Source organism: Nyctereutes procyonoides, unplaced genomic scaffold (genome assembly GCF_905146905.1).
Source record: "Nyctereutes procyonoides isolate TBG_1078 unplaced genomic scaffold, NYPRO_anot_genome, whole genome shotgun sequence".
Taxonomy (NCBI): Eukaryota; Metazoa; Chordata; class Mammalia; order Carnivora; family Canidae; genus Nyctereutes; species Nyctereutes procyonoides.
The window spans coordinates 2,052,430-2,067,236 of record NW_026575034.1 but is presented as its reverse complement, the minus strand read 5'-3'; the positions used below and the strand labels follow the sequence as shown (position 1 = coordinate 2,067,236).

General features: G+C 38.1%; 1 protein-coding gene across 1 annotated transcript in view; it reads left to right on the top strand.

Moving 5' to 3' along the window:
* Positions 1 to 14,807, top strand: part of METTL15 (methyltransferase like 15) — a 179,528-nt gene that overhangs the window by 128,690 nt on the left and 36,031 nt on the right. The window contains exons 4-5 of the mRNA XM_055318094.1: positions 9,514 to 9,705; positions 13,563 to 13,741. Coding sequence (XP_055174069.1) covers positions 9,514 to 9,705; positions 13,563 to 13,741 — 371 coding nt within the window. The remainder of the gene's footprint in view (positions 1 to 9,513; positions 9,706 to 13,562; positions 13,742 to 14,807) is intronic.

Here is a 14,807-nt window from a genome sequence, read left to right as displayed (position 1 = left end):
CTTCAACATCACTTCTTGTTAGGGAAATGCAAATCAGAACTATGGTGAGATATCACTTCACACCTGTCAGAATGGCTGGAATCAGCAACTCAAGAGAAAAGCAGGTGTTGGCAAGGATGTGGAGAAGGAGGAGCTCTCTTGTGCAGTTGGTGGGAATGCAAACTGGTGGGGCCGCTCATAACGGTTCCTTGAAAAGTTAAAAATAGAACTACCCTACCATCCAGCAATTGTACTACTAGATATTTACCCAAAGAATACAAAATTACTATTTCAGAAGGATACATGCACCTTGATGTTTATAGCAGCATTGTCTGCCATAGCCAAGTTATGGAGAGAGCCCAAGTGTCCATTGACCGATGAATGGATAGAGTGTGATTGATAGACACACACACACACAGTAGAATACTATTGAGCCATTAAAAAAGAATGAAATCTTGCCATTTGCAATGACATGGATGGAGTTAGAGAGTGTTATGCTGGGTGAAATAGGTCATTTGGGAGATAGACAAGAACCAAATGATTTCACTAATATGTAGAATTTAAGAAACCAAACAAAGGAGCAAAGGGGAAGAGAGACAGACAGGCAGACAAACCGGGAAACACTCTTGACTACAGAGAAAAAGCTGATGGTTACCAGTGGGGAGGTGGATGGGAGGATGGGTAAAATATTTGATTGGGATTAAGGAGCGCACTTGTGGTGAGCGTGGGTGATGTATGGACTAAGGTTACACTGAAACTAATGATACACTGTATGTTGACTAACTGGAATTTAAATAAAAACCTTTAAAAAAAAGTTAACAGTTCTCAAAGTATAATGGACATGGTGAAGTGGAAAGAAAAATATATCCCAATAGAGGCACATCAAAGAGGTTGGAGAAAAAAGTTTTTGGTCAAAAGATCACAGCCAGTATGCTCTGCATTTGGTGGGCTTGAAGGAAATCCTTGTCATTGTTTGTATCTCTGGATTGTCAGCACAGTGACCAAGTAAAGAAGAGGAGTATCTAAAGGAAGAAAACAACTTGGAGCAGGGGTAGGCAGAGAGGTAGCATTTATGAAGGGCTTTTCTATGCTTGGGCATCTTAGTAGGTGTTCTTGTGTATATTAGTTAATATACTCTTCACTAAAAGCTCTGTGACATTGGAACTGCTCTGTTGTTTCCGTAGCACAAGTGAGGAATCTGGCTCCAGAATTATTAGATGATATGCGGTTAGAAGAATGATGATGTTGTATGTTCAACCTTAAATACACAATCAAATCAAATACTCTTACATCACCAGCCTCGGTATATATTAGTGCATTGTAGCTTTTATAATAAAGCAGACTAATAATTTGTATTCCAAGTGCAGATGACTTGCCAGAGTTAAGATGAACAATATTTATTGTAGTCAAGTTCAAAAATAATTAAAGAATTAGAAAGCCAATGGTCTGATTCAGTCTGAGTTCAGAACTTTTTGAGGTATTACTACCATACTCATCTGCATTAGAGGGGAAAACTTAAACCCTGTGAGATACAGAGAACTAAAACTGAGAGAAATTAAATAACTTGTCTAATACCATAGGATTGGTAGGTAGCAAAGCCAAGATTTAAACATAAGTCATGATAGTGTCCCATTCCGTTCTACCACTGTTGTTTTAAGAAGAAATAGACTATCTCCTCAGTGATTCACCTCAGTTTGTGCATATACCTTTCTAGACTGTGTGCTCTTGTTCATTTTTATATTCCTGTGTCCAGCACCTAGTAGATAATCTTTATTCAGCAAATATTTGTTGAGTGCTGAATCTGCAGATCTATAGCTATGAAGAGATGGCAAACACTAAAAACAAAGTATTTTAATTAAAAAAAATCAGACAAACTACACAGATTTATGGATCATGACAAGATCATAATGGTGAGGAGTAAGAGATCTGAAGTGGTGCAAAACGAGAGAGAGTTGAGAGGTATTCCAGCGGAGTGGGTAAGAGCAGAGACTCTGCAGCCAGACTAGCCTGTGTTTGCATTTTAATTCTACGACTTACTAGTCATATGACTTGGGTGAGTAACTTTACCGTCTGCCCTTATTTCTTCACCTGCAGATCGTGGGCCAGAATGTCACCTACTTCTTAGGGTTATCAGGAGCATGAAATGATTTGACAAGTAAAAAGCAGAGGGCCTGGCACACAAAGTACCCTACAATGTGTGCTCTTACCGTTGCTCAAACTGCTACATGTTTCAACCATTGTTCTGGTTCCCTCTGAATGCCTTACTTGGGAGGCCTAATCAGGTGATAAAGGCAGCCATGGATGGCCCCTGCTTTGTGCCTACAGATCAATAAAATTTAGCGACTAGAATATAGGTGGTACATTGGCATTTACATAACATAATGTTGATGGTAATGTAAGAAGGACTTAACCACAGTAAGCAGACCAACCTCCTAAAAAAAAACAAAAAACAAAACAAAACAAAAAAAGCTATTTCTGCTTTGCTCCTCTTATCCTTTTATGGGATATTATCACCCACATATGTCCCCAAGTGCACACACAGAAATGATTAAGGTTTATGATGAAGTGAACCCTGGATTCAGTTCACTTTAAGTTCACTGAAACAAACTTTAAGTGTCTGGGTACTGTTCCTGGCAGCTTCTTAAGAAATGTTAGGTCTGGGGCACTTGGGTGGCATAGTCAGTTAAGCGTCCGACTCTTGGTTTTGGCTCAGGTCGGGATCTCAGGGTCGCGAGATCAAGCCCTGACTCAGGCTCTGCACTCAGCGTGGAGTCTGCTTGAGATTGTTCTCCCTCCCCAACCCCACTTGATTATGTTCTGTCTCTCTCTCTCTAACAAATAAATCTTAAAAAAAAAAAAAAAAGCTGCTTTAAAAGGGGAAAGCTTCTGCTTTACATTGTTCCGCTTGTCATCCTAGTTCATATGTCACATGATTAGTGTTTTCTGCATATCCATCTGATAGCTCAGTGTGCCCTTCTAATTTACCACAGTGCTCTGGTAATGGATTGAAGATGGCCTGGTCTGTAGCATAAGTGACTGAACATCAAATTGCCTTTATTACTAATCCTGAGTTGATGCCTGGGTTTTAGTGACTGGGCTGGTTCTAAGTACATCTCTAAACTTACTCTCTTATGCCTGAATTTCTAACCATATTCATGCCTAGGACTTCAATTCCTTCACAGCTAATGACGTTCTTTTTTAGGAAAAGTCTAGCCAACAGTTAGAGCCCTCCTGTTTGCTGCTGTATTTACTTGATGTTAACTCGTTCATGATACATTGCTTTCTTACAGACCCCCTACTACCACATGCTACCCCCTCCCAGATGATCATGTATTCACTCTTACCAGATCCCTATGGCATAGATTCTTTGTTGGTCTCTGCCCAGATTTGTATTTCTGGTATCAGAACCTAGCCCCTTACTCTTCCTCTGATTCTAACGTCAACCACCACACCATACGACACTGCATGTTTCTTGTTATGCCTGTAAGAGGAAGATGCTCTGTAACATGGTTATTTACTAATAGGCATAAAACTGTATGAGTATTGTGTGTTAAATAGTTATATTTGAGGACACCCAGGAATGCAAACATTCCATATAAGATCTTACTATTTTTTTTATTTTACAAGTATATTAGCTTCAAGCAGGATAATAGCTATAAAACGTAAGGATTTAAGACTGAGAAATACTGATTTCTTTGAGGTTTTGCTATAGTATAAAGAAGATTTCTGTGGTTAAAGGTAATAACTGGATCCTAAGGGTTGTAGAAAATGTGTAGGGCAGAAATTATACTTAGATCTGCAACAATTGACAAAAACAAAAGCTGCACAAATATACTAATGGAAGAAGCTTAGCAGCTTTGTACATGAAAAAGACTGAAAGGGCAGCAACTTCTTGCTAGACATGTCTCCAAAGGCAACAAAACAAAAGCAAAAATGAACTATTGGGACTTCAGCAGGATAAAAAACTTCTTCTGCATGGCAAAGGAAACAGTCAATAAAACCAAAAGGCAACCTACAGAATGGGAGAAGATATTTGCAAATGATTTATCAGATTAAGGGCTAGCATCTAAGTTCTATAAAGAAGTTATCAAACAACACTCAAAAAAACAAACAAACAAAAAAATCCGGTCAAGAAATGGGTAGAAGGTATAAACAGATGTTTCTCCAAAGAAGACACAAATGGCCAACAGGCACATGAAAAAAATGCTCAGCATCACAGGGCGTCAGGGAATACAGATCAAAACCCAATGAGATACCACCTCACACGGGTCAGAATGGCTCAAATAAACAACTCAGGAAACAAGAGATGTTGGCAAGGATGCAGAAAACGAAGAACCCTCTTACACTGTTGGTGAGAATGCAAACTTCTGTGTAGCCACTCTGAAAAACAGTTTGGAGATTCCTCAAAAACTTAAAAATAGAACTATTTTATGATCCGGCGTTTGCGTTCTTAGGTGTTTATCCAAAGGATACAAATAGTGATTCAAAGGGGGACCTGCACCCCGATGTTGATAGCAGCAATGTCCACAATGGCCAAGCTATGGAAAGAGCCCAGGTGTCTATCGACAGATGAATGGATAAAGAAGAAGTGGTATGCACACACGTGTGCACGTGCGTGCGCGTACACACACACACACACACACACACACACACAGGAATACTATTCAGCCATCAAAAAGATGAAATCTTATCATTTGAAACAACATTGATGGAACTAGAGGGTATTATGCTAAGCAAAATAAGGTAGTCAGAGAAAGACAAGTACCAAATGATCTCACTCATATATGGAATTTAAGAAACAAAACAGATGAGCATAGGGGAAAGGAAGGAAAAATAAAACAGGATGGACAAAGAGACTCTTAACTGAGAAACAAACTGAGGGTTGTTGGAGGGGAGGTGATGGGGGGGATGGGTGGGTGACAGGCATTAAGGAGGACACGTGATGTGATGAGCACTGGGTGTAATTCGCAACTGATGAATCACTGAATTCTACCCCTGAAACTACTAATACACTATATATGTTAACTAAATTGAATTTAAATAAAAAAAATTTTAAAAAGAACTTAAAAAGACTGAAAGGTATTAGCATAAGGCAATGATGTGAAATAAATTCTAAAACTATTTGGATCTTGAGCTGTATTAATATAATAACAAGAAAAGACCAGAATTGATTTTTTCTGTGCTGATCCATATGGAATTTACATCTAGGGACCTCGGCAAACGGGAACATATTCAGAAAAGAGCAACTAGCATGATGAAAGGGTTTTGTTTGTTCGTTTTATGGAGAATATCAGAAGACACAAGAGTTGTATGGTTCAGAAAAGACTGAGCATGATAGCTCTAATACTTACGATATTTGCCATTGTAAGAGAAAAAGCAATTCTGACTGGTTTTAATAACGAACATAATTTATGGGCTCATATAACTCAAAAATTCTGAGACAAGTTGGATTTTAGGTGAGACTCAATCTAGTGGCCTAGTTAATTTTTCTATTTTGCTTTCTACAGTTTGGGCCAAAACTGACTGCCACTGCCTCCTTTCTTTGGGTCAAGATATCTGCTGCAACAAATCAGGGCAATGTCCTCCTTCTTTCATGTCGAGAGTATGAAAAACCTGTTTCCTCCTCTGTAGTTTGTTGATAGAGTGATTTTCTTTTCCCAAACTCCTAGGAAATATCTCTCATGTCTCATTGACTAGAACTGTGGTACATGCCAATCTCTGGACGAACTATAGGGGGCACGGGGATGATGTGTTCAAATTAGCATGGCTAATCCACATCTACATCTCAAGCTGAGATTTTATGTCTGTCAATATTCTCAGGAGAAACAGAACCAGTAGGAGATATACATGCATACACACACAATTTATATATAAAAATATATACGTAATATGTGTCAACATATAATATGTGTATGTGTGTGTAAATCTTCTGCTGGTTATTTTTCTCCTGAGAATCCTGATGGGTATAATGTATAAATCTATAAAGGGATTTACTTTGAGGAATTGGCTTGCACAATTATGGGACTGGTAAGTCTGGAGTAGATAGGGCAGGCCATCAGGCTAGAAATTCTCTGCCAGGAACTAATATTGGAATCTTGAGGCTGAATTTCTTCTTCCACTGAGAAACCTCAGGTTTTGCTCTTGGAAAGCCTTTCACCTATTGGATGAGGCACACACCATCACTAAAGGTAATTGTCCTTACTTAAAGTGAGCCAATTAGTAACCACATCTCCAAAATACCTGCACAGCAACACCTAGATTAGTATTTTATTAAATAACTGGGTAATTTAGGCTAACCAAGCTGACATATAAACCATCATAGATATAATCAGTCTCTCCCAAAATGCATGGCTGAAATTTTGAGATCTTGTCAGAACAGAGATTGGCAACTAAGAGGCAGCCAACAAATACCTCTTGTGATGACTAAGAGTTGATATGTGAAAGGCTTTCATGGTTGTAGGTTTACAGTTGTTTTACGCAGACTAATATCAAGGGGAAAAATTATAGAAATAAAGTGAGAAAACAGTTATCTAAAAAAATAATTAGCTAAAAAACAGTAGTGAATTCTGATTATAGGGACTGTTCAAACATGAGCTAGATGATTGTCATGTAAGGTCTTAAAATTAAAGCCCAGCATTATGTGTTCTTCACATCTGGGGAGAATTGGGAGACCCTCCAGTGGCCCAGTCACAAGCTCTCTTCCCCTTCGTGCTCCCACAGATAAGATTCCTCAGCCAAATGATCCTTGTTATTAGAGGGATAAGTAAAAATGTCTGCTTATTACTGAGTAGCAGGTTTCAGTTCCCTGCCCATACAAGTACTCAAACAAGCCAATCACATTCTCTCATAGGAACCCAAGGCCTCACTCTGTTGATACTATAAAACCTGCTTAGTAGCCTCCACTTGCCCAGTCTGTTCCTGAGTGCAACCAACATGTAGCCGTGCGTGGTACGTGCTGCCCTCCTCCCCTGGGCTAGAAGTATGTGTGATTAATAAACTGCACATCTCATCTGTCCAGGGGTCAGGTGCTGTGTTTCAGTCATTTCCTAATCCTAGAATGGGAATCCCTCCCTCACCAATAGGGAGAATGGGAGGTGGTTAAAACAGTTGACTCTCACCCCTACCCCACCCCACCCAGCAGTGATGGTGGAGAGGGAAAAGATTCAAATATCAGTTAAGTAATTGAAATAAGTGATTTGTGAGTTGCTTTCCAATCTCAACATTTTATTATTTGTGTTCCCAGTGTTAGTATTGAAGAAACCTCCCCCCTTGTAAGTAGGGCCAGCCCTAACCCAGAGGCAGCCCATCCAGGCGCCTTCCTGACATTGTAGCAATTAAAAGCATTCTGTTCACAGTAAGAAAACCATTTCCCCCCCCCCACACACCCTGATTGGAATGTCCCTGAATAGGTTCATGTTGACCCTCTGTGAAATCAACCTGGATGCTACCGACTCCCGCGGTTCTTTTGCCTTTAGGCGGTTTCTTTCCTTTTGCCTTTTAAAAGATCCCTGTAATTGCTAATCGGGGCTCTTTTCCTCCTCGGAGGCGGAGGGCCCGTTTGCGCAAACGCTCAGTAAACCCTCTTGCTGCCTGCATCTGCCTGTCTGGGGTCTGGGTCTCTGGGGCGTCCACCGGACACGTTGGCACCCGTGAGCCGGGTCCAACAGTATTAACATTCACTTTATATTTTCCAAGTACAGATGTAACAATTTCTCTTCCTACTATTAGCGTCCATCAGGTGGTTTCACAAACTATCCATTTATATATTTCTTCCTCTCAGTTCCAAGCTCAGAGAGCCAGGCTTTATTCATCTTTAAATGCCTTCAATTAACATAATGCCTGATATATAGCAGATAGTCAATGAATTTTTGGTGAGTAAATCTGAAATTCAGTTTCTTCATCAGAATTTGGGAAAAAATTACCAATGAACAATGAAGCTGTCCTTAAACATAACATCAGATATATGAATTCCCCAACACTGTTGAAATCACCCTACCCACCTGTAGATGGAGGGAAAGAGGTCTTGAGACAGTTGCCAATTCTCATTCTTCTCATTCTTCTCATTCTTCTCATTCCCCATCCAAAATGCATACCAGTTGCCCTAAGGCTTCTGAAGAACCCTGCAGGCAGCATCTCACTTTGTGTGGGAAGGAGAATTAGTATAGCTGCAAGGTGATCCCAACTTCTTGCCTGTCTATTGATTTTGAATGCTCCATTCACTTCAAAATCCCTGCTGAAAGCTAAAACATTTTTTTTTCTGCAAGAAGGCATTTATTTTAAGCATAGTTTCATGCTTCAAGTGTGCAGCTGCACAGCACCCCTATCCTAAGTTATGGGGAAAATAGGGAACAATCTAAAGTGAGATTGGCTTGAAGATGTTTGGCATATCTTTTATCTATGAGCTCTGTTTTATTTATTGCATTTAAATTGGCTTATTTATTTTTTCTAGTTTTATTGAAACAGTAATTAACATACAGTACTATATAAATTTAAGGAGTCCAGTCTAATGATTTGACTTACATATAGATACAGCTGTGTTAACTTTAGTTGTCATGTTGTATATTACATCCCTAGTACTTATTTAACTTATTTATCTGGAGGTTTGTACATTTTGACCACTTTCATCCAGTTCTCTTTTCCCTATTTCCTACTTCTGGTAACCACAAGTCTGATCTATCTTTTTTTAAAAAAATGAGTTTGGTTTTCTCTCTCTTTAAGATTTCACATATGAGATCATATAGTATTTGACTTCGTCTGACTTACTTCACTTAGCAGAATGCCCTCAAGGTCCATCCATGCTATTACAAATGACAGGATTTCCTTCTTTTCTTTTTAGTGGCTGGATAATTCTCCACTGGCTGTGTGTGAATGTGTGTATGCAACTTTTTTTATTCATCTGTTGATGGACACTTAAGTTGTCTCCATGTTCTGGCTATTCTAAATAATGCTGTTATGAAAACGGGGGTGCAGATATCTCTTCAACAGATTGTTTTCATTTCCTTTAGATATATTTCCAGAAGTGGAATCATTGGATCATACGGTAGTTCTATTTTTAATTTTTTGAGGAAGCTCTATACTGTTTTCCTTAGTAGTTGTACAGATTTACATCCCCACCAACAGTACACAGTTCCCTTTCTCCACATCCTCACCAGCATTTGTTATCTCTAAATGTATTATTATGATAAATGGTATATAGGCTTTTTTAAGGAAAAAATTATTTTTAAAGAAAAAATGAATGGTCTCACAAAAGAATTTTGCAAATTCATGAACTTATTGTAACCTTCACAGGAGTACACAATACATTGTGTTTATAAGCAAAAATAAATTACATTAAATCACCTCTGGTGTTGAAACCAAGGATGTAAAATTTCCATTTCCATATGTCTCTATTTAGTACTAAGCATGTATTTGGTCCTTAGTAAATACATTCTGGTTAAATAAACTAACAATGGGCTGTGCTTCCTTCCATTGATCATGGACCTTAAGAATTTAATATAACAAAGTCTTTTCTCCATCTCCTGGGTTTATTCACAGTAAACAGATCCGAGCTCTGCTAGGCCAGTTCAGCCAGGCAGAAGCCTTATTAATGAAAGCTGGAGTACAGCCAGGGACCTTGGATGGAGTTCTTCTGGATCCTGGGTGTTCCTCCATGCAACTTGATGCTCCTGAAAGAGGTTTTTCCCTTCGGAAGGACGGCCCCTTGGACATGAGAATGGATGGTGGCAGGTGAGTATCGATAAAGCATTTCTCCTCACAACAAGAAATCAATTTTGCAGAAACACTCTGGATTTAATTTCCTTTTAAGACTGCAGAATTCCCGTCACACGCCCACACCTAACACTATCCATACATAATAAATCAGTTTTGTTTGCTACTCATTATAGACTAGTGTTTCTCTAGATTTGAGATTCTAAAAGAAAAGTCATTGCTGTCTTTACACAAAATAGTGAAGAGGGTAACTTTCATACTCATCTTTTTTATAGATAAGCATGGACTTTTAGACTACGAACAATATTGATAAATGTGATACTGAAACAATGGATCCATTTCTATGCAGGCCTAACTATGCCTCTTGTGAAATGTAAAAGGAACATATTTAATGCATATTCTTTTGAATACTGTATAAAGTGCAAGATTCTAGAGGTCAGCGATTGCATGTTTTGTCCTGTTTCTTGTACCATCACTTTGGTTTACCTTCTCCAGAGAAACTATAGTTTATGGTACTGTATCAACATAGTACTCTGTATAGGACAGCTTTACACCTGCTCTTCTTTTCTCACCACCCTGGAAATACTAGTTGTTCTTCATTATTCAGATAGGTACATATAACACAAAGAGGATCATATTCTAATAAAATATAGGATAAGCTCCTTTAAACCTGAATTAATTTTTAAAGCTTAAAAAAAAAAAAAAGAAAGAAGCTTTTTAGAGCACCTGTCTTTACGCCTAACACTGGCTCAGGGACAGAATAACCTGTACCTACAAAGCTTAACCATGTTTTCCTTCCTCATTTCATGCCTCACTACCACCGCTAAATTATGTATCACAGCCTCACCTTTGGGGAGATTACCTCCTAAGAGGCATGTTAGATTTTCTTATATATAAATAAGCAAACCATTCTGTTACTCTTAGTAATCTGCAGTTCTAGGCCTGCATAAACATTTCTACTGAGACAAATCAGTTTTCCAGAATTTCTTCCAATCTATTAGAAGGACCTGTATATAAGAAATTTAATGTCCTGTTTAAATCAGCAAATTAATATTGAGTTGACTTTGAATTCTTTCCCATAAAATGCTTTGTCCAATGGTAATTATTCATAGCCCATGTTTTGATATGACCTGGTAGCTTGGATTGTGACCTATACTTATTGGAACCTTTTTGTTCTGAGTCTTACACCTTCTTTTGCACAAGCTGGCATTCATAGAATGAAGAATGTGATCATAAAAGAAAATAATGAAAATCCTTTAAAAAGCAGTGACTAATAGTAAAGGTCAAATATCTTTTCATGTTTGGAGATTGAGGTTGTTGTGCAGAGGTAATAAAATGTCAAGCAAATTTCTGCTGTTCCTATGTCTTGTTAAAGGAGAATGCCTTCGAAATACAGTGAACAAATCTTCTAGTTAATGGTAGTAAATCCCCATATTGTTAATGTAAAGACTTCTCAGCAAATTGTAGAGTGTGAATCAGGGTTCTTGAGGTTTTCCCCTAAGAACTTGAAAATAAAATTGCCCCTGAGCATTAAACTCAAAGTCAATACATAATGGATGAGATTAGAGTTGAGCAAATATATCTTAAAAAGCAGGATGGCTTCCAGGTAGATAGCAGATCTGAAGAAGGTATATGGTATTTAGAAAGATGGGAGTTGGTTCACATGAATTCATAGAAAAGGAGAGTCATTGCCAGTATGTACAGTACTTACCCAGGTGGTGTTATGGGGTAAGAGAGTCCAAGCCAAAAAACATGGCCACTCAGATCCTGGAAGCTGATATATCTGTGCATTGAAGAGATGCAAGAGGCTTTCTTAACCTGTTGCCATTTAACACTGGAGTCTTATAGCATAGTGTAGTTGTGCTACCCCAATTTCAGCACCAGCTCTAAGATTATAAAAGGTTTTCATGCAGCAAAAAGAAATCTACAGCTTCAAGGACTTGCAGGTCTAATTCTTCACCAGAGGTTAATAAATAAGTTGTCACCTGTGTTAATATTTTCCTTTTGTCGTTAGTGTAGTCATTTTACATCCGTGATCTCTGGAGAACCGACAAGATCTCTTACCTGTTAATTTGGGGGCAGATTTTGTATCTTGACTTCACTATTCTAAAGTCTCCTAGCAGCCTTATTGGTTTTTCAGTGTTGCCCCTTTTGTCTTGTGGCACAATGGAAACTTCTGCATTGCTATTCAGTGTTAGCGTGAGGGTAAAATAAAATTATGCCCATTAGCCGCTGAACTATTTGAGCAAAATGCTGTTGTAAGGGTCTTACTTAAAAGTAGAGACGTATCATAAGAAATTGCTAAGTACATCCATACTAATCTAGGAGTTGTCCTGGTAGAGTTGGACTACATTCTGCGGGTCTGAATTTACTATCATAAATAAGGTTCATTTTGATGTTCTGTGGTTTGGACAGTTGAATACATAGCTACGTAAGATCTAGCTAAGATGTTGTCAGTTAGGCCAAGAATGATGATGGGCAAGATCTAGGAGACGTGGACATTCATTGAGCTTCTCTGTATACCAGACATTCTACTCTCTATTTTACAATTGCGTATACCCTTAATTCTCCCAACAATTCTACGAGGAAGGTATTGTTACTTTCATTTTACAGGTTAGAAATTGCGGCTTGGTAGGTTAAAAAGCTTGCACAATATGAATACCTAGGCTGATCTTGACTGACTGTAGAGACCAAATCTTCATCCTTAAAGCTATTATTGAAAGAACAAAGCCTATTGTGATAGAAACAGGGCTACTTTATAGGAAGTTCCTGGGTCTGGGGGTGACAGCCAAAAAAAAAAGAGAGAGAGATCTGGAAAGCAAAGTTTCATTCTCTCTTTCTCTCTCTGTGTCTCTCTATCTTTCTCACATACACAGGGTAAGAGAGAGAGAGAGAAAGGTCATGGCACAATAGGGCACAAGCCAAAGACAACAACAAAATTTTCTCTTGGAGGCCACTTGGCATGTTAACGAGGTGCAGTACAGTATTTTTAAGGAGGGATTCAGGTGTTTCTTCAAGGCCCCACTTTGGTATAGTCTTTAGGTCTTAAAGCTACCATATCCTTACCACAGTCCTCACAATGTGATACTGACAGTCCATCCAACACATTAGCTACAGGAAGCCAGTGAATACTGGATGGCATTGCCCGCTACTGTGATCTATTCTATATGGCTAGAGGTCCTTTTTCCTTTGTATCCGCTACCTGAAATTATCATCTCAGGCTCATTTAGTACTGTTTCTTAATTACTGAGTTTTACCCCACGGTGACTTTAGTAATGGATTTATAAGCCGATATTATTAAGCATTTGAAATAACATACATTATTACCATTAAGGTTGTTCAGTTTTTTGTGAAGGAAAGTGGCCGGGAGTATCTTCTTGTATAGACTTTCTAAGTTCAGTTTGTGCTCCCATGTAACTATTCAGCTGCTTTATAATCTCAGAATTAGTTAAGTTCCTGAGATACAGGTTCATTTAAATATCATTCAGTATTTTATATCTTCTTACAGTGAAAAATAAAATCAAGCAGTAATTTAAATCTTGAACAAACTAAATCCAGACGTTTTCCATTATTTTAGTTTAGGAGAAATCTGCATAAGTAATAATAGCTTTTTGTGAATTAAAGATTAGTAAAATATTTTAATTTCCTGCTGCCCTTGACCTTGATGAATGTCACACATAATCCACTGTTGCTATTATGATGGGTATTTGAAATAGAAAATCTGCTTCATTCGTTTAAGATTTCAGTCTCTGACTTTAAAAACCTCAGATGCTCTGTTAGACTGTGTGTGTATGCCTGACTTCAGTACTCTGAAGTTTCACCTCTTGTCAATGAAAACTGACGTCAGCAAACTAATTGGCTCTTCTTGTGCGTAGGTACCCTGACATGCCCACCGCAGCTGATGTTGTGAACGCTTTAGATCAACAGGCACTTGCATCCATCCTGAGAACATACGGGGAGGAGAAGCATGCCAAGAAAATCGCTTCAGCAATCGTTCAGGCACGCAGCCTCTACCCCATCTCCAGAACCCAGCAGCTTGCCAGCATCGTTGCAGGTATCCTCATTAATTCTGAACAATGTCTGAGAGGGGGGAAAATATATATATATATATATATATATATATATATATATATATATATATATATATATATATCTCCCCCAAACTCCCAGAGGGATTCATTTGTACTTAAAATCATGCACGATTGAATCTTGCGTATCCTTTTTCCATACCAGCTTTCTTTTGGTTTTGCAAGCTTCCCCCCCACCTCCAACCACTTTCCCCCACACAATTTAAGAAAATACACTGAAGTTGCTGATTAGTTGAACAATAGATTGTTTTTTTTTTTTTTATGAGAGGTAATTTGTCATTGGTGCTTACCAAGGTGAAACGTGGAATAACAAGAGCAAAAGAATTTCTTGATCTATCACAGTGGTTGATAAGCATTCTGTATAAGATCTGACATTACCTCTCTTAGTTTCACATTTCTGCATTTTAATATTTTGGGCAAAAGGAGAATTGCAATGCCCAACTGCTAAAATAAAATCCAGTGACTCATACATCTATTCTAAACAACCAGCTAACAAAGGGTATGTGATGTATAGGTTATTCTACTTTGTGAATGCTAACTAAATCAGCCTGAGGGGCTTATTGAAACATTTCATCTTTTCTGCTGTTTGCCACCATAAACCTCTTGAACTTAAGTCTAGCTAGGAGGCGCTTTATTATAGCCTTTCTGTTTGAAGCCAAAGTTGTTTCACAGCTGTGTTCCATGATGAAAGTTTTCCAAGGCAAAAATACAACTCCTGCAGTAATTTAGCAGAATTCCAGTGTTACATTCTTCATCTTGTTGGGCCATCTGAAACCCTACATCATTTTTGTTTACCAAATGTATTAGGATTTCTTTTCAATGGCTCCTACTAAGTCACTTAAGTAGCTCAAGAAGTAAAGAAAATAAGTAATTGTGTAGCTTATAAAAAGAACCTGATATTGGTTACCTCTCTCTTAATATTATCTATAGTTTAAGGAATAAAACTTGATTATAAATTCATTCAGATCAAGATTTAGAGCTCATCTAGGGATTGTTTTATGATATAATTTAATAAGACTATTTTACTTAGTT